We start from the raw sequence: 20,473 nt of genomic DNA, 5'->3' as shown, positions 1-20,473 counted from the left end.
TTTCAGGTCCTCTATTTTCAAGAGATATTATAGGTCAATGTTGTGGAGATATCGGATTTTAATTATAGTTGTAGGAAAATGTGGGATAGAAGCTCCTCCCTAAGTATGTCAATATTTTTGTAAAGGTAAAAATCGCGCTGATGTGGACCGGTTTTGGCCTCAACATCCATCGGAAGTACGAAGAGTTTAACTGTTTAACAATGTCGTCCGGAAAAGCGACAAAAGAGAGATTTTTATAAACAGGTAATCGGCACAATAGAATTTCCGACAGTAATAATGAGCAATTATAATAATTCCGAGAACAAAAAACGATTTTTATGTTCTAAATTGATTTCTCCTCTATTATCTGATTGTCAGGAGTTGTTTTACAACAAACATCGCTTTTTCTGCATGATGATTCATCAGAATTAGTGACGACATAATAGAATTGATGTTATTTTACCACAATAAAGCTGTTTTTCTGTGCATTTTAATTTATCCAGCAAAGGAATCTCAATTTGTTTATCATTTAAACTTCCCATTCAGTTTTCCTGCTTATTCATGACCGCGAAAAAACCGCGCGACACCAATCAATTTCGTCAGACACGAGATAATCGAAGGCCAAAATTTGTATACAAAAGACGATGGTGACGCTGGGAAAATCAATGGATTATTGAGTTATTGTTGATAATAAAACATTTTAGGAAGTTTAAAAATACATGGCTGTCTTTTCCGGGTTTTTCCCAAAGAAATCTGCATGGAATGAAACAGAAGTGATGTAAAAAATATTTAATCTGACTATGTTCAAAATTACATACACAATACATGCGCCACATAATTATTGTTAAAGGCAATAAATCTGACGTAGCAAAGAATAAAATATAAAAGAGGATCAACGTTAAACTTTCTCTTGTACACAACAGAATTCGTTCTAAACACTTAAATAAATTCGAAAAATCAAGCTGTTATAATGATGTGAGCTTATTGTAAAACACTAGAGATGCACACAACTAGCAAACCTACAAAAATATAAATACTTAATCTAGAATCATAGCCTAGGTGACAATATGTTGCATAGTATCATAGACTTGTTCATAAGGATCTTCGTCAGGACTATCAGGACTTATGCTAATAACTTCTTCAGGCGACGGATTCTGTGTTCCCACAAGAGGAAGTCCGAGGATGACGCGAATATTGTCAGTTAAATGATCAGCTTCTTTGATTTGATGGAAAATACCTTCGGCTTTGTCAAGCATTGCTGAGACATCGATTTTCCCGCAAAGTTCATTAATATGCTGTAAACAAAAAATGTAGTCATCGTTTTGGTTAAACAATACCTACTTTTAATATCTCAGTAAAACCGTATTCGTTTTCCATCAATGCTTTCTTCTCGGTTTCTAAAATTGCGACGCAAACGAGCAAATGAAAGTTTTCGCAAGGTAATCCCGTCCATAAAACTTCCCACAGTCGCATTACATCTTCGTAGCTCAACTCTCTTTTAAACCAAACCAATAACCATCGAAAACAGAAGAACATGTTGCCCGAGTCGTGTTTATCCAAGTAGTTTACGAGTTGGGGCTCGATAAAACCCAACAAAGTGTGGAGGTTTTGTAACTGTTCTTTCATTCCGGCTTGATCGACGTCAAAGTTATTGAGCTAAAAGCAGAATTGTAGTGACTGGGAGTTGATAAGTGTTTCTTACAATTTTATTCATAAATCCTACAAAGCACCAGAATGCGTCCACTTCGTTCCTTAGGAGGTGTAAAATGGGTGATAATAAATCACTCATACCCTGAACGTAACCCAGATCAAAATTGTACATAACATAGGTCATGAGTATATCATAGAGCAACTTAATATTAGGATTATTGTCACCGGCGTAAAAATCCAACGTCCTGTCTGTCCTATTGACATCTTTTTCAATCAAATTCTTCCGTTCTCGATAATCAGAAAAGTTGTCTTCTTGTACCTTCGTCATCCTCTTCCACTGCAGTTTCATGTTATAATATTCGTCGTTTTTGTCACAGAGTAACTTTTGTCGTTCAGCTTGAGTGCTGTTCCACGGGAAATAATCCAAGAGATATTTCCACACTTCGTAACGCAAATTTGGAGCGACTCCCTAAACAAACAGTTTGGAATACTTTCATAGAAGATGACAACTTACCCCTCTGAATATCATTAATTTGATTTGCTCAAAGTCTTCGAGTTTACCTTCGTGATTTTGGAGATTTTTCCATTGTTCCGTGCTTAGAGGACGACCTCTCGGATAATCTTTGCGTTCGGGGAGTTCAGGAACTTTAGCTATAACTTCATAATCGCCTTGGGAGTGTGTGCTTGCATATTCCGTGAGACTTCTTTGGAGGAGCTCTTTTTGGTCGTCGTCGATATCTCTTTGATCTGGACTTCTGTAAACTGAGCCGCCTGTTTTTTAAAGAAATTAAAACTGAGGGTAGCTTCAACCTGGGACCCATTTTCAAAATTAAAGATTAGAGAAAAGTTTTTAAACTGTAATTTCCCCACGGAATGGAGGTGAAATTATCGTTGCTTATTTTCGGTACAATTATTGTGTTTGTGTATCCGGAGTTGACCTTCACTTTTTATTGCATTTTTATTAGGCAAACTTATTTTTAATACGCATGTAGGATATTTTCAACGAAAAAAAATTAATTTTATTCAACTTCCGTCAAAGTAAATTCAATTAAAGACAGCAGACGCCTAAAGATTGCGCAATTAGTTGTAATTAATTATGATTACTCACGTAAAGCATTTTATCAGTTTGAGGAATTATTTCAGTTAAGTTAGTTGTAGAGTATCTAAGTATTATTTATCAAAATTTTATCTGTATATTGAATGAGTCATAAGATCAAAGACCTAAGAATGAAGTAAAAGAAACGTAAACAAAACATAATTACTTTAATAACGCCTTGTTAGTCACACTTAAAACTAGATTTTCTACTTATTCCTTACCATAGTCTGTAACTTTGGCAAAGGTCTCAAACGCAGTCTCGTAAGGCCTATCTTGGAAATTCTTAACAATTTTCCACCACGTTGTTGGACTGTCTTGGAAGATATTTAATTCAGCAAAAGACATGTTTAGTTGAGCTGCTTCTGGATTTTCTCCATCAATAACAATAAATAAATGTTTGTCTCTTTTAGCGGGGATAGTCTTCAATAAGCCTCTTAGAACAGTAACCAAATGGTCACAATTCCCATGTTGAAAAATAAAGCAACAAATTGTTTCAGATTTACCATCAAATAGAGTCAACTGTCTAGTTTTGCTGCCTATCTTAAAACTCTTAATAGAGTTGAAATTAACTTTCATAAATTTAGGCCTACTAGTAGAATCAGGAGGTTGACTCTCACTAAAAGTTCTAGTTCTTTTCTGAACAGTATTAACAACTGCCCATTCTTGTTCTTGTACATCTAAATCAAAAGATGAATCCACCACAGTTACATCATTTGGTTTCCACTCTAAACATCTCTTGCAATTAGAATTTGCGTATTCCGTGATATACAAAGTTCCAACGAGGTTCAAATAGTTCACGTATGTAGCTTGAGCTGACTTCAGCTGGACCCCATCTTGCGTAAAAATCTCCATGCATTCAGCAAAACTGTCCCCCATGTTTTACCTATCGCGCACTAGAAATCACATATGATCATTAACAATGTATTACGAATAAAAAAGAGTCATGGTCACGTTGTTTTCACAATTATCAAACGGACACTTTCACGAATAAAATTAATACACAGTTGGGCAGTTAGTAAGGATTTGAAAATCTGTAAGTAATTTGAAATCAACGATAACTTATCACAATGATGTTATCAAGCCTGAAAACAACGGATAAAAAGTTAAAATTCCATAAAAACAAACATTTGTGGGCTGCACTGACGTTTGTGACATTTAATTGACACTGTTTTGACATTTGACAATGACAGAAGTGCAGAAATTTGTAGCGGTTTGGAAGAAAACTCTGCTGGATTAGGGGTATAGTTCCAGTATGCAGCGCTAGATGGCGCAGAGAAATGTGAACTGAATGCTTTTTGAAGAATTGTTAATTTTTTATTATTCGTATTAAAAAAGAAATTTTAAGCCTCTGCAAACAGAAAAAAACAAAGATTTTTATTTTTTTTTTAAGTAGCAACAACAAATTTGATTTCTGGTTGAATCTAAATCTATCATCTAAATCTTGTTGCAGTTTTAGTCTTAAACTTAAGTTTTAATTCTTTGATGCTCGGACTGAGTAACTGCGTTCACCTAATCCTAAAATCCAACTTATTATATTTTATGAGTAATGTAATGCAATAGTTCGTACAGTGAGAGTTTGAAAGACAGAAAAGTCACTAAATCTACGCAATAAAAAGAGTAAAGTCCGTTTTTTTCTAAAAACCACCAACACCGCAATCTTCTCCTGCATTACAACCGGCAACGTTGCATAGGGAGATTTTTGGTGAGAAAAAAGTTGTCAAATTTTTGACATTTGTGATAATTAGGCAGTGTTTCTGTTAAAAACGTTTCTTTTACAGCCTGTTGGATTGCAAATCAATGGATTTAATAGTGAAAAGACTCGGCACAGCCTGAAAGGTCGTTTTGTGAAATCAAATTGTCAATTAGGCAGCTAACCTATTTGATTTTATCACCAAAAAGTTACCATCGACGATGTTGCCGGTTGTAAAGTGCTAGGAGAGTGCGGTGTTGGTGGTTTTTTAATAAAAAGACGGACTTTACTATACGCGCGAAATTTAAAATAACAAAATAACCCTAGTTAAGTTAGTTACTGACCCATTTCGCGTAGGAATTTAGTGTTTTTAGTGTATTTTGTGGCATAATTTGCTGCCAACCTGTGTGTCAACTGTCGAAATCTCCCAATCTCTCACCGGATATACTATAGGTATGTATATCACATGATTTAAACAGTGGCACCAACATGTCAAAAACCTGAAGGCCTCCTAGAGATGCTCATCAAGAAATCTTTTGTTTCGAGAGTTAATGGCATCGGAAAGAATTTTTTCGTCTTTTAATTCTTTTTGCGAATCTCGGCGAATATTCGGTAAATCTTGATTGTCTCTGAAACCGGTCACTATCCGATCACGAGCCTGACAAGGGTTCGATTTTTATGCATCCTCTTGCACTCAGGTAAAAGATGCATCTAGATAAAAAATCCAATTTTCCAAGCATGCAAATGAATTTCATCAAATCTGAGAAATTTTATCCGGCAATCTCTCGACGAAAATAATACCAATAAAATCTGAAGGCGGCTGTATTATTAAAAGAGCGAAAGCACATGCACACATATAGTGTACGACCCCATTGTGCGGTAAGATAGTCGAACAAATCCCGTATGCAAACGGTCGGTAAGGGGGTGATCGGGTGAGGAAATATAAGGCTAATCGATTGCAGCCCCGCGACTTGGTCTTATCGGCGTCCAGCAGCCGTGGTGCGTTTCGGTTCCGACATCTAAGTCAATATGCAAAATGCCGGATACACCTTATTATAGCACGTCTACATGATCATCCTCCAGCCAGTTTCCGTTACATTTAAAAGAGCTCTGACGGAATTAGATAAAGGGGGTTATTTATGTATCAAAGACATGCATGAAGATTTGTGCAGAATTATATTTTAACGAAATTACTGTTTAATTTCCGCGAGATGTGCGCTAATTGGTGCGGCAGTAAGTCGCGCCCCGATTTAGTTTATTATAAAACGTTCGAAGATTGTATCGTATATCATCCAAACGAGATAAGTTTGCATGTTGGCAACATCTCCGTATAAGAGATTACATTTTAATGCAAATATGTAAGAAGTTTGGCGTTTCGATGGCGCGGAGTGGACCGCGAAGGGAAATCCATCACAGTTAAAATGTGCGAATACAATATGGAGGTACTTATAGGCTATTTTCCGCACCGCAAAACCGATTTTAATACATAATATGTCACATAAAATTATATCAGACTCTGTATATGTATATAGTAGCAGCGCGATAAAATGTGCCTTTTATATGTTATAGATCTATAGATCATACATTCTTTGCACAGAAATCCCCCATAAAAATATTATATGCTCTCCCAAAGGTTGATATAGAATCACTTTAGTATAAAAGCAAATTTATTTCACCGGTTTATGTGTTGAAAGGACGGACGCTCTTTCAATTCGACATTTTCATAAATTCGCTCGCAGAAATCACCGAAATGTATTCTTTCCTTTGAATAAAATAGACGGTCGTTTTTACTCGGCTTTCTATGGAGATTTCCACTCAATAGATGCATTTCTCATTTTTTTTTATCTCCATCAAATATTTTAGAATAGGTAGACTCAATATTGTACATAGGTTTTTACGGATCTCAATATTTGATCATCGTAGAATTAATAATTGGTACACACTGAACCATTGTTACATATTATATTATAACATGAAATTTTTACATTTAATGTGGTGTAGTTACAGCGAAACAATGTGGCTCATTTTCCACAACAATAATAACTAAACTGTATATCCAACAATAACCGATTTTTTGTTTACAAATCTCACAGAGGATACCTATCTCAAATTAATTTATTGAAAAAGTATGAACTTTAGACATAATTGCGTCCTAAGCGTTGCGTTTAATACACATTTGATATTTTTAAAATTAGCTCCAGTTTGAAAAAAACTTAAAAAAAATAAAAAAAATGCTTATTTTTCCTGGGGGGAATTTTTTTAAGCGCCAAATTTAAAATGCGGCTCTGTGATTGGTTGTTTAGCAAAGCAAGTTACATAATGCTGATTTTTTAAACTTCTGCAATTCCTGTGGACTGTCAAAGAGCTGTTACATTTATCAAATTGTCATCAAATTGTAGGAGCATCAGCAATAAATTTGTTTGTGGTATTTTCAGTTTCAGTATTTTCAGTGCAACGTGTTTATAAATGTTTCTAGCATCAAGGGTGGCTATAAAACGTCAAAAAAAATTTGCCGCTCATTACAAATGTGGGCTTCGATTTGTCAACTGACATTTGCAGTTAACCTCAAACATGAAGCAAAGTAAGTTTTGGAAATAAACTGTTCTAGTTGTGGTTTACAACCTGAAAATCAAAAACTTGGACACAAAACCGTAACTAAAACGTCATTGAAGTAAGTAACATTATAAATAATTTTCAAGATAGTTGTATGCACTATAAAAACAACGCGACAAAATAGTGTACGACAGGGATTCCAAAGCCATGCTTGATGCTGGAAACTTTTATAAACACCTTGTATATTTTGCATTACTAAAAATCTTGTCAGTTGCTTGTGAAGCCATCTATGATCAAAATTGACATGTATCCATTACAGGTATCTAACTTATTTTTAATTTTGTAAGTCAGTAAATTATCGCATAGGTCAGAATTGGCAACTCTAGAGAAATTTTCCTAGCCTAGGAAATTTTGTTTTAGGGTCTCGAATTTTTTTTTTATTTTAGAGAAATTTGTACTAAACCTAAATACGGATACTTAATACCCAATGTTTCTAAAATAATTGTTTTTTTTCTCACAAATACGAAAGAAATTTAAATTTATTATTTTAAACATTAACACACTAAATAGCAGAGAACAACAAAAACTTCTAACAGGTACTCTGTGTGCTGATTTGAGAGTAAAATAAACTGTTTTTTAATCATCAAAAAATAGACACTTTCTCTACCTTGATTTTTATGCTTAAGCAGATAATAGTAGATTTTGTTATACGACAGAAAAGTGGTACTTTTTGTCGAGCAATTAAATTGCAGTAGCAAGGCGAAGCGTAGCGTAGCCGAGCGTATGCAAAATTGCGAGACAGCAAAGCCACTTTTCGGCCAAATAACAAATACTACTTTTTCTCCAAATGATAAATTTAGTTCCACGACCGACACTGAGTGAACGCAAATTGAACTAAAACATAGATGGCTATGCACGTAGTTGGCATTGATGACATTTACTGTGAAACATATTGGATTCAAAGAGTTTCAAAGTTACGATCGTGCAAGTGCCATACAAAATGTAACTCTCAAATAGTACCTGTTTGCTGCCTAGGCAGCAAAAATGTTTCCATTTCAACGAGCGCTTTTCATTACTTATAACAAAATTGCCTACTTTACTGTCTAAAAACGACTAAAAAATAGTGACTTTTTGTGACGTTTAGAAAAAAAGCACTTTATATTCTTATTGTTCCACGATAAGTATTGAAATGTTTTCACTGCACTATGATTATGCATAAATTTAATGTTTTTTAAGTAAAATTAAGTATTTTTTTAAACTATCACAACCGTTTGAAAAAAAAATTGGAAATGCTATTCAAAACAAAAATCGCTTTGTTTGCATCGTCTATTAATGACTGCGTCACTTCGTTCTGCTAGACACACGACAGGCTCAGCACACAATAGATATTTACATAACAAGTACGGAAAGTGACCAATTTCGCACGAGTGTAAAAGTAGATGCACGAGGTGCCAGCCGAGTGCAGATATTACACGAGTGCAAGAAAGACACTTTTCGACGAGTTATGTACACTATTTTTCCTACGACCTTTCATCATCAGGAAGAAACCATAAGTTTCGACAATAGTTCATTTCTTATCTATTCTAAATGCCATTTTTCTACAAGCTCATAAAAAAGTGACGTATTCCACATATTTAGATTGTTCATGTTTTTGTACATCCATTTCCGAAAGTAAAAGTCATGAGTGTGATATGAATATATCCGCACAGACCTGTCAAAACTGATTTCTCAAAAACGACCTAACCAACTCATTTTTACCATTATGCATGTTGTTTTACAGTGAATCGTCTAGATATTTGAGACAAAAATTCAGGAGTTACATTTGGATTTGAAAAGAACTGTCAATTTTGACAGGTCTGTGCGGATATATTCATATCACACTAGTGACTTTTACTTTCGGAAATGGATGTACGAAAACATCAACTTCGGAGTCATTTAACCGTGTGGAAAATGTCACTTTCATATGGGGTCGTAGGAAAAGCTTCTTTTTGGCTCACTATTAAGTTATTGTGGAGGTTTGGAAAAAAGGGTTTGATCCATGAAAAGATACATTTTCTTGAAATGTTGGATCTATGAGAGAATAATCCCAGTGAAATTACTAAACTTTATTGTGGAAACCATAAAATTTGTTTATTTTATTGAAACTTATGCCTTGAGTGACAAAAATTTTATAAAAATATCATAAAATTCATAATCATCATGGATTGAGATCTTAAAATTGGGGAAAAAATTGAAAAATATAGAGAGCAAGGGAGGGTGCCGGTAGCAATACAGTTGGTAAATTTTAAAACAAAAATTGCTTAAGTTTAATAGTATTCGAGAAAGGATAAAAAATTAACAACCAATCCCGGAAGCTTATTCTAGAGATGGAGTAAAATTTCCTAGGCAACGAGAGTGTAATGTTCAACTGACCAATACACGATAGTATGTGTCCATAGTTACCGATTTTCAAATTCTGTTTAGCTTCCTGATTGGCTACCGTTTTTTTGTCTTAACTCGATAATTTTTTGAGCTAGAAAAATTTTTGTTTTGGTTCAGAATTGTTGCCTTCATAAGCCTTTTTTCTCTGTCACGAGTTCTGGGACACCTGTATACAAATCAAAAGTAGACAACATATGTATAGGTTGCAGTAATTTAATTTTGAAATAGGCGGTGGCGTCGGATGAGGTCTCAAAATTGGTGATTTTACGTACGCGGTAAAATGAGTAAACAGTAATTTGGATCACAAGGCAGGAAAATGCTCTTTTGCAAGTCTAAGTGAAACTGGGAAGACGAGGCGGAGCCGAGTCGTAACAACACGAAGACTTCCAAAAGATTTCCAAAAGCTTTTTCGGAAGTGTGATTCACAAAATTTTTTAGGTCATCAAATTAAAAAAATTAGAAACTTTTTTTTTTCGATCTAGTGACTTTTACTCTTCAAAATTGCTCGTCTAGTAACTATATGTTGAAAGTTGGAAATAAAACTTTTTTAAAGTTAAAAAAAAATGTATTATGTTTTTTCCGTATTTTGAATTTCAAATATCCAAACGTCTACAGAAGAACTTCAAAGTATGCATCTAAGTGTAGTAAATTGTGCATAAATATTTATTGATTTTTCTTCTTTTTTCTTATCTAAATTTTTCTTAATTTTTTATATGTGCTGAGATAGTTTCGCTTTACGTTCTAATTTTCTAATCTGGATATTTTTTGGATCTTATAGTTTCTTTTTGAATTTGTAGAAAAATAAACCGTTTCTGATTTTCTATTTAGATGTACCCTCCTAATTTTTCTCTGCATTCATCCAATCGATTTGAATATTAGGCATGTCTCCAACACTGCGTCAAAACTCATTCATGCATGTACTCTCCAGCATCTTCAGCTTATGTGCTTAAGTTAGTTTCCAAGTACGAAGAAGAATTTAATTGATATTCCCAGAATGTAAATTTTAGATGGAAGTGTAATACAAATTCAAATTTTACAAGTTGAAATTTTTCATTTCATTTGTGCTCAGATGTTGGTGGTTTGAGATAACCCCCAAACGAATTTATTTTTGTTTAGTAAATGGTGGAACAATTTCGATATAGTTTGCAGAATGAAAGGCTGGTGAGATTGTAAACGGAACAGCATCAATCTTATGCCTTACCCTGAAGCTTTTTTACGCGAAGTACACAAATACGAACGATAAATCAATGTGGAAGACCTGTCACTGGTTAGGAAGCCACGCAGTTGTTGTGTTATTTCTCTCTGCATTCGCTCTTTTCTTCTTTCCGGGAATAATACGTAGGCTTCATGGATTGGACTTTTTTTCACAATTGGTATTTAACACAGGAGAAGAGAATCTTTTATTTTATTGACGTTTTTCTAAGTTATTATAATTCAGAAGGAAGGAGTTGCGGGGGGTGGTGGGAGTAGGACCAACGACGCGGGGGTGGAAGGAGGGATACGACATGAACCAGACTCGAAGTAGAATATCAATAATGTGACCGTGCGATTGCCAAGACTCAACATGGCCGCTCTCTCCAGTTTTCTCCTCCTCTCCAGGACTTATAAGATTCCCAGGATCTCCCAGAACGGCCCGACCCGCAGGATTAATGCATTTAGGACTATTATATTACGACCTCGTCGATATTATGGTTATTGCCGGCGAAAAATATGTTCTCCAGTTTCTCGACGCGCCTAATATAATTACCACCACCAAGGGCTACTCTCTTTTACTGCTTTACATTAAAATTTTACCAGAGAACCAGACAAAAATACGAAAAGAAATGGTTTTATTTTTAAGTAAACGAAGCTAATAAAAATAGAGTGGGAAAAATTTTTGAAAGCACAAGGACAACAGTTTGTGTGTTGAATGTGTCAGTTAGGGAAACAAGATTTGCCTGTACAATGTTATTACACCTATAATTACTACAACAACCGAGCGTGGTATAAAATTAGGTTTACCTAACTCGTGAAAATTATTATATTAATGACACAATGAAAAATGTTTATTTTTTTAATTGTTTGAAACCACCCCCCAACTTGGTATCGATTAATGCCGTGTCGGAATGGCGTAAACCACGAAAAGCGGGTTTCTCTGCGCAGAAATAACAATTGTAGAATCACACAATCGTACAAAAAAGAACAGGAACGTCCAATAGAGCGTCGGTTTGTGCGTCACGGCGCAACGGCGTCCAATCCCACCCCCGGTGGCAATAAGATCCACATTCCGAGAAACTCGAGCTGTGCTGACTGATTCCATTGGTTGTCGGATTCCGCGAATCCCACCAATTTCTCTTATTGTCATTGCACGGGTTGGACTGTGTAGGTGGGCCGATTTTATTCCAAATCCAATCCGACAAACTAAATTTACACTTTGTTGAAAGTTTACACAAAAATGAGCCATAACAATCAATGGTGCGTTGCGTTAGCGACTTATTTCCACGAAGAGCCGGCTCATATAAGAGTGGACGTAGCTTCAGCATCTTATTATTGCAGGCTCGGACTCGCGCACATTTTTTAAATTCTCGGAATAGTTGCATTTCCGTTCCGGTGCTTGATTACGCAGTTGGTGCATTTTCGTCCTCTTCTTGTAAAGTGGATTTTTTGCGCATTTTCCAACGTCTTTTCTTGCGTCGTCGCCGGCTGCAAAAACCAAGAGTACGGCGCTGTGTGAAAGAGACAAATAAAAGTTGTTCTTGGGCGAGAATAGTAGCACATGAGGAGGGCGGTTGGGCGGCGTTCTGCTCCGGTATCGACCCGCCGCGCCCGGATGAGGACATTACCCGGAGCTCTCAATACTCAGCGCAATGCTACTCGAGTCCCCCCAGTTACCCCCCGAGCTCCGGTTCCTCAAACCTCCTCCACCTCCCATTCTGCGCCATCTACATCTCCAACTGCTGCAGCTCCCACTCGCGCTTATTGTACTCCCGGATTATAACTCTCCATGTATAAGTTTTAGATATTGTTTCTCTTTTGTAACGTTACCGTGCCGCGAGACGTCGACTACCAACGACATGAAAAACTTCAGCTGCTTATATGAACTGAAATGGGGGCTTTTTATTGCTGAGGGAGAATTTGCGTTATGTTTGACCTACTTTGCACGCTTTGATCTTTGTTACGTTTTTATTAATTTTGCTACATATCGAAACTGCGGCTTTACGAGATTTATACTAAAATTTATGAAAAGTGGAATTTGAATCAAATTTAGAAGACACAAATTCCGTTGACTTATCTCAAGTTTAATTATAATGAAGCACCAGGATTGTACGTCAAATTCGCACCTTGGACAATCGAACACATACATTGTGTAACGTTAATTACATGATAGGACTTGTTGATATGCGTAATCCGCACTTTACCGTGAAAATATTAAAATAAATAATGTTAACGTTTCTGGAAGCTACAGACACACTTATTCTAAGACTTATTTTTTAAAGAAATAGAAAAGGTACATGTATGTACATCCAGAGTGTCCGGAAACTCACTCACCACCTTAATAACACTGCATTATTAGGCCATGCGATGGACCACAGGAAAAATGTTAAAAAAAACTATGTTTTTTTCAAGACATGATGTCGTGAAGAGTTAAAATGTAATGTCGAAATTGAGGATTTGTGTGCAACTATTTTACATTTCAAAGCATTTGTTATACAGGGTCCGGCAACACTTGTGTCCACCCCCAAAATTGTCTTTAATTTTAGAAATAAAATTTTGAAAATTTACATACACTCACAGTTGACAAAGCTCTAAAAGCTGACGCGAAAATTTGTTTTTTTATCACTGATAGTTTTGCCGTCGCAATGCCTTAAAAATGTAATTTTTAGTTAATTGTGAGGGTTTGTAATATTAACCCCTAATGTTATTTTTTTTCAATATAAATGTGTTAAAAATATCTCAGTTGTCATTTTAGATTTAATACAAATTGTCTTCAAAATTTGAGAACAAAATGCTGTTTTATCAAGTTGATTTCCAATTTTATTACGTCAAAATTGGGACACCCATCTGTCAACATCTTGTGTCACAAATGACATCTATTCTTTGGTTCGCTTTAGATTGTAACAAAAGTCTTACTTGGTGAAATTGTCGTTTTGTCGATGTTAATTAACGATTTCTGGTGCCCATAAAGTGCAACATGCCCGTGTTAATCAAAATTAACCTTCATAAGAGTGAATAAGTGGTTTGTGAAATTTTGGTGTAAACGTAGTTTGCCCCTGCGCTGTCATAATTTTCAAAACTAACTTGATAAAACAGCGGTTTTTTCGCAAATTTTAAACACAATTTGCATTAGATTTAAAATAAAAACTCAGATATTTGTATCACAGTTATGTTAAAAAAAATTGAATTCGTGAATATTTCCGCAAAAACTCAAAAATCGCTAAACATTATACTTCTTAGGCGTTGCGACGCCAACCAAACCGCGATAAAAGACAAATTTTTGTGTCAGCTTCTAGAGCTTTGTCAACCATGAGCGTATGCAAATTTCTAAAATTTTATCTTTAAAATTAGACGATTTTAGGGGTGGACACAAGTGTTGCCGGACCCTGTATAAAAAAACCTTAAAAAAATTGAAATATGTATGAAATTATTACAAAGTGAGTTACATAATAACGAGACTCTAACAAATTGAAACTGCAACACAAAATACACATTTCATAAACATCGCATTGTAAATTTTATTTCTACAAATCTTGCAAACATAGTAAGTGGATAAATTTGACATTAAACTGGTTTGACACAATCACATTTATTTTCAAATTTTTACGAATAAAAATTAGAGAATTTATTTTCAAACAAATATTCTCGTTATCAAAAATACAATTTATTCCTAAACACCAAATGATCGTCAGCATTTTTGACGAAATTTGGTGTTTGGGAATAAATTGTATTTTTGATAATTTTTGTCAGCACCAAGATTTGATCCAATAAATTTCTTTGAGCAAATATTGTCGTCAAATAGCGAAATTAGAGAAAATATTTTTGCAAAAATATGTTCTAAAAATTCACAAATACATTCACAATTCTGCGCAGTAACAATGCGCCAAGTGAAGAGAATAAACCCCCAAACCGCCCGTAGCAAACAGGAAATATTTTTCTGCATTAATTTTGTGACAAATCTTAAACGTCAAAAAAAAATCTCAAATTTTTATTCGGATAAATTTAAACCATTTAGAGCAAAATTGTAGGTGTTTAGAGACCACGATAATAATAAACTAATCAAAAGAAAGATTGACTAAGGCTCGAACAGTCACAGGTATGCAAAATGAGGCCTAAGTAATCAAAATTCATAAAATGTACAAAGTGGATGCCCACTTTCGTAGATTCTTATTTCTTTTTGAAATATTTTCGTATCTAATAACAAGCGAAAGATGTATTTTGTGTTGCGTTTCCAAGTCGTTACGGTTCTGTTATTTATTAGACGACTCACCTTGTATAAAACAATGCAACAACAACGTAACCACAGCTTTGAATACAAGAAATTTAAATCATTGAGGGCGCAGTTTAGCAATGTTGACTGTTTTTTTTGGCTCCTGCAAAGAAGTGCGTGACTTTTCGGAAATTCTGTATGTGTACTTGTAATCCTTATGTTATTTTTTAAAAATATTTTGTGTTAGAATACATGTATTTACGTTTATATATTTAATGGTATTTTAATAACATTACATAAAGTCCATTTGAATAAATTTGGCCGCTAGCTCTAACGCAGTACTCTATGAACCAAAATTGCCACTTTGACAGATTCGAGTGGTTCTAAAAAGTTCTCTGCAGTGATCCTGTTTGATGCATTGGAAATTTTTGGATTTTAGGAAATTTGCTTTTCCTCTGCGTAACATCACTTATTACTTCAACAAATGATAGTTATTTCTAAAGCAAAGGCAATAAACCAATAATAATTTTTGACGAATACATTTCACCCAGGTGTTCCCAGGTTTAACTACTATTTTTTGCCACTTAAATCTAGTTAGAGCTAGCGGCCAAATTTATTCAAATGGACTTTAGGAGTCTAGATAATATCTTTGTGCGCCTCCGTCATTTTTCATAGCATTTGTGATACTCATTTGCGGCAAGAAAATCACCTTTTGAATGTCTAGGCAGTCAAAAGTGACATTTCGAATAGTTGGTTTTATTTTGCAGGTTGGCGTCGCTGCATAAATGTCAATTGTGTCAATTTGTGTGCCGATTTGGAGGCCAATGACCTTCGAAAATAATAAAGGTAGACTAATTAAGCAAAGATACCACAAAAATTTGCTGAAACACATTTGAATTTAAATTAATCTGCAATCGTTTGATTTGAGTGGGATGCTACCAACCTATTTCCCAGCTGATAAAATTCCCCTAAATGAGGGAATGACGTTTCAAATTCAAATCAAAAGTCAAAATAAATAACTATTAATAATTGTCGGCGCACAAAATTTCGTGTTTGACACGGCTAGAAAATGTTTTGGAAATGCTCGGAATACTTTCCTCGCATTTCCAAAAGACCATTTTCTAGCCTAGTGAAACAAATAACTATTAATTGAAATTTTTGGCTAATCCGACAAGAACAGGCAACTTTTGTGTCCGATTATCTGTACATTTCTGAAATATCCATTCAGAAAACATAAAAATCAAATTACCGTAGATGTTTGATAAATCGGAGCGTAATTTGAAATCTGCATCATTCGAATTCGTTTTGGAACAGTACTTTAAAGTTTGTTTTCATTTATTTATTTTTAAGTTACCTAAGAGAGGATTGAGGATGCAGTTGATATATCTCAATATAGAAATTATCAATTTCTTTTATTTTCCTCGCACAATGTAAAATTTTAGTCGAATTTGAAACTTTGAAATTGAAATTTTGACATTAGAAACGTCACTTTTGCCAACTGTCATGTTTAGGATGTTTTATTTTTGGCAACCTTAGTAACTTTTATGTTTTGTGAATGGATTTTTAGTCGATTTTGAGCTCTTTAACCTCCAACTGTCAGAGATAAAATATACAGTGTTACCAACATTACATTTTGAGGGCTCTGGTATAAATTTTTGCAAAGTGAAAACATGTAAGGTAAGCGATAATGCAGTTTATATCGCTAAAAACCGTCATCAGGAAAGTTGGTCTTGTTCCAAAGTTTGGTTTTTACCCCTCGAAGAGCGCCGGTGTAGTGTCTCAATAAAACGTAATATTGATTGAGCATGACTTGAACTGTAAAAGAAACCGTTGCTCCATTTCCATCGTTCTTTTTTGACCAGGAACATTTTCACTGAAGCTATTTATTATTTAAACTCGGAAAAGCTTTCAGGAAAAGAAGCGGGGCGGCAGGTTTATGCGAGGTGTGAAGTTGTGGGATAGAGCGAGAACTGAGAATGGCTGGCTTGCATAATATAACAAGTTTTCGCCGTTTAAAATGATAATATTATAAATGATTCTCTCAGTTTTTCAGTGAAAACAAGGTTTTGTAAAAACGAGCGGCCATAGTTGAAAAGCTCGCGTCTTTCCTGAAGCCGAGGGAAATTCTTTATCGCCACACTCTAATAATGTGATTTATGACCGAGTAAATATGCACGAATCGCAAATAGACGGACTTATCAACATGAAATAACAAAGTATTTTCTGTAATATTTTTACAGTTGGCTCGGGCTGTAATTTTATATAATTAAGTTTTGCATATCTGTCTATTCGGAATGGAGTTTTGTCTACGGTGGAGGCAGTTTATTGGGGAAACGTTCACCGAGGAGTGCCTCAATAGTTTGTTTCCCACTTATTCACATACGTTTCGCACGAGATAAAAATAATCTTTAATGTAATAGGTAGAAAACATGCCATCTTACACGCGGGACGACAAGAAATCTCATGCATATCTCACTGAATTGCTTTTACATGTGTATGTTAAATTACTTTGGGTGGTGCCCGGGTCGTTTACCATGTTTATTACTTCATATCTCTGAATTATTCCCCAACTTTACTCTGCTATTATGATTAGATTTATTTTTAAACGCACCACCATTTTGTTTCATTAACCAATCGAATTGTTTGAAATTTTTACTGTTGATATCCCGCTGGTGGACCAAGGCGACCTATGGTCGGCTCACTGGATTATTTCAAAGCCGATACTCTATTGTGATCCGAGTGCGCCGACATTGGATCATTAATTATACATTTCAAGAAGTTTGATTGTCCATCTCAACCCTCCATTTTTTCTGGTTAAGCCTATTAGAGGTCGAGATTCCAATTGGCATTTTTCTATTGTTGGCGTTAATGTTGAAATAATTGAGCCGGTCCTGTTGGCGAAATCTCAATTTTGAGCGAAATGAACTATTAATTGCATCCCTATAGATTAAAAACACGGCTGCTTTGCTGTAAAACTTATTATCGACGTAATAATAGTAGCCGTCTACATGGTTTTCAACCCTTTATAAAAGCATCAAGTCTCGTCGATGTTAAATACGGAAAACACACAAGAAACGGTTAGTATAATTTATTGAAACTCGGTTGAAAAGTGAAGCATTTTTTCGTCTGCTTGAAAAACATCTGCCTAATTTGATAGATGGTGTAAAAATCTGGAATTACAATGAGTCGACTGAAAGGGGAGGAAGAGCTACCAAGTTATTATAACCCGTTCTGATGTAATCTGACAATGAATAAGTAAAATTTAAAATCGGTTTTGATAATGCAGATTATGATGGAAGAGTCCCTTCTTCCGTCTTGTAATTATTCAGGAATTAGTCGGGGGGTAGTATTTGCGAGTTTCTTGTTGACCGTGTAATGATTGAATTAATTAATTTTTCGTCGCTGTGATTGCTGTTTGCTTAGCGAAATCGGAAATGAAACAGACCGAAGGAAACGGAACCGAAGGGGTGCGTTAAAGATGCAAGTAAAGGGTAAGATCTCCGAGGGGCAGATAATGGAATCAGACTTAGTCTAAATGGAAGCTTAACACTTTCAGCGGTTTCCGGATTGAATACTTAGTGCTCAATTCATTGCTTTCTGAATACACATTGCCCACTTCAAGTTTAAGGGCCTCTCAGCCATATCTAATACCCTATTAAATTATTTGTATTTGTCTTGTTCCATAATTTCTTCACTCATCGCTTCCATTTCCGTTGAAACTTTGTAATTAAAATGTCGACGAGCATGGGAATAAAAACTCGGGCTAATATTGTCTTTATAACAAAACGAAAAATCATTATGTCGGCACTTGAAAGAACAAATTAAATTTTTAAAACAAAACGGTCATCATGTCAGACAGGTATTGACGGCTATGAAATTAATATTTTTAATAATCGATTTGGGTCCAAGCCGATGGGTACCTATTGAAACTTGTTAATAATCGGTCCCATTCCCTGCACCGTATACTTTGTTTGAAGCGTTACGGTTTAATTTTAAAATTGAAATAACTTTCGGTCAAAAACCAGACATTTTTTTCTACGAGCTTTGATGTCTTTCTCACTTGTAACGTTCGGCACTTTTGTTTTTTTTTTCTTTTGTGAAGCGAAAGCTCAATAAGATTCCAAATTTAATTTCAATAAAAAAAAACTCATTTCGGGTAACAAATTAATTGCGTCGAGTAACTTCAAAGTTATAGACCAGCGATTAAAGGATTAAATTAAGTCAACAATGGATTTGGCTGGTTTTGTTATTTTCATCGCCCGTAAGAGTGTGGCTCAATCGTTTAACGACAGATTAATTTGAGAAAGATTCCGCTCCCATGTCACTGAAAATAAATGTGGAATTGGTCGTAGCTTTAAGTGCTTTCAGTATCAAAGAGTTTAATATAAATTTAAAACAATTTTATAATATATATTCAAAAGTTGAATCGCTAAGAATAGCATCTCAAGGGGTTGGCACACTTCAGTTACAATAAATTTCCTTGGTGTGTCTTCGCAAGTGAACCCTTTGAAGTGAAATTAAACTCGTTCTCGTTGAATTCTAAATCATTTCTTAGTGAAAGCCGAGAACGTTAGTCTACACGACCACTTTATAGCAAAGAACAAGAATAACGACTCATTCATAACGCATAATTAATTAAATTCTAATTGCACTTTCCGGAGCCGTTTTAAAGTTGGTGTTTTGTGTCGGTATTGGGGACATTCATCATTACTTTGACAAAGAAAGACGTTAATCGCTTCTCCCTCGCTTCCGAACAATAACCTCTCTTTCAACAAATTCTAGTGAAAATTATTTAACAGTTGGTAAAATGGAAGTTGAGGAGGGTGATGTCGCACCTATGCTATTTAGATGTAACGAGGAGTGCGGATGAAAACATGCTCTAACCACTCTGCTTCTTGTAATTACATCCAGAGCAATCTCAACTCTGCTAACTACATTAGCTCATGCTGACTTGGCCACGAGATACGTGGTCTTTTCGTCATGGACTAATCTTGTGTTAAAGATGTCTCTTCTGGTTTTTAATCAAATAAATTGCCACTGCTGAAAAGTCGGAAAAAGCTCTGGTCTGGCGCCACGCGGTAGCACCTTGACGAATTATCAAATTATTGATCAAAGAAACGAACCCAACAAGCACATTTATACCTTCACTATCGAGACAAAGATATTCTTTTTGGTAAACCGCTGCGAGAAATGTAAACAATGATGAAGCACAATTATCTTGATTGGTTTTTATAATACAAACGAAGCTCCGACCGCTCATCTCCGAATTAAAAAGAAACCTATTGTAATTTCAACGATTCACTAATTCTCGTTTTTGATTCTACCTGGTAGCTTGTTGAAAAAGGAGCGTAGCCGATTGGTCGTTTGTGACACGTGACGTGGCCTTGGTTTGAGATTTTTGGGTGTTTTGGGGGCGAATGTATTAATTTGTTTGGGCAAAGTAGATCGGGGAAAAGCGTCGAAACGAAACCAAACTGAAACAAATTGCTTGTCAAAGTGTTCTTTCAATAATAAGTTCGTGTGGAGAACACATCATTCATTTTTCGATACGGATAAGGAAATTACGACATAATTCGTAAAAAATCGATAAAATGTATTTGTATTAAAGTAAAATTATAGGTGTAACTTGCGAGTATCAGATATCGTGGTGAAAAAAATAAAGCCGTCGACGGTTGTTAGA

At 35.2% G+C, this 20,473-nt stretch overlaps 1 protein-coding gene across 2 annotated transcripts; it reads right to left on the bottom strand.

Moving 5' to 3' along the window:
• Positions 1-753: 753 nt before the first annotated feature.
• Tbc1d15-17 (TBC1 domain family member 15/17) lies at positions 754-3,913 on the bottom strand. 2 transcript variants are annotated; one of them, XM_088043765.1, is made up of 5 exons: positions 2,947-3,913; positions 2,144-2,400; positions 1,682-2,098; positions 1,321-1,635; positions 754-1,274 (listed from the first exon to the last, which is right to left on the bottom strand). In XM_088043765.1, the coding sequence occupies exons 1-5, from the start codon at positions 3,599-3,601 to the stop codon at positions 1,035-1,037; spliced, it is 1,884 nt and encodes a 627-aa protein (XP_087899891.1). In that variant the 5' UTR covers positions 3,602-3,913; the 3' UTR covers positions 754-1,034. The 2 variants fall into 2 exon arrangements, with proteins under 2 accessions (XP_087899891.1, XP_087899892.1); XM_088043766.1 differs by having other exon boundaries at positions 2,144-2,391.
• Positions 3,914-20,473: the final 16,560 nt, after the last annotated feature.

This window comes from Gnatocerus cornutus, chromosome 8, assembly GCF_029298725.1.
Source record: "Gnatocerus cornutus isolate USDA-ARS CGAHR chromosome 8, icGnaCorn1.1, whole genome shotgun sequence".
NCBI classification, from domain to species: Eukaryota; Metazoa; Arthropoda; class Insecta; order Coleoptera; family Tenebrionidae; genus Gnatocerus; species Gnatocerus cornutus.
This window is presented reverse-complemented; position numbering and strand designations above follow the sequence as displayed.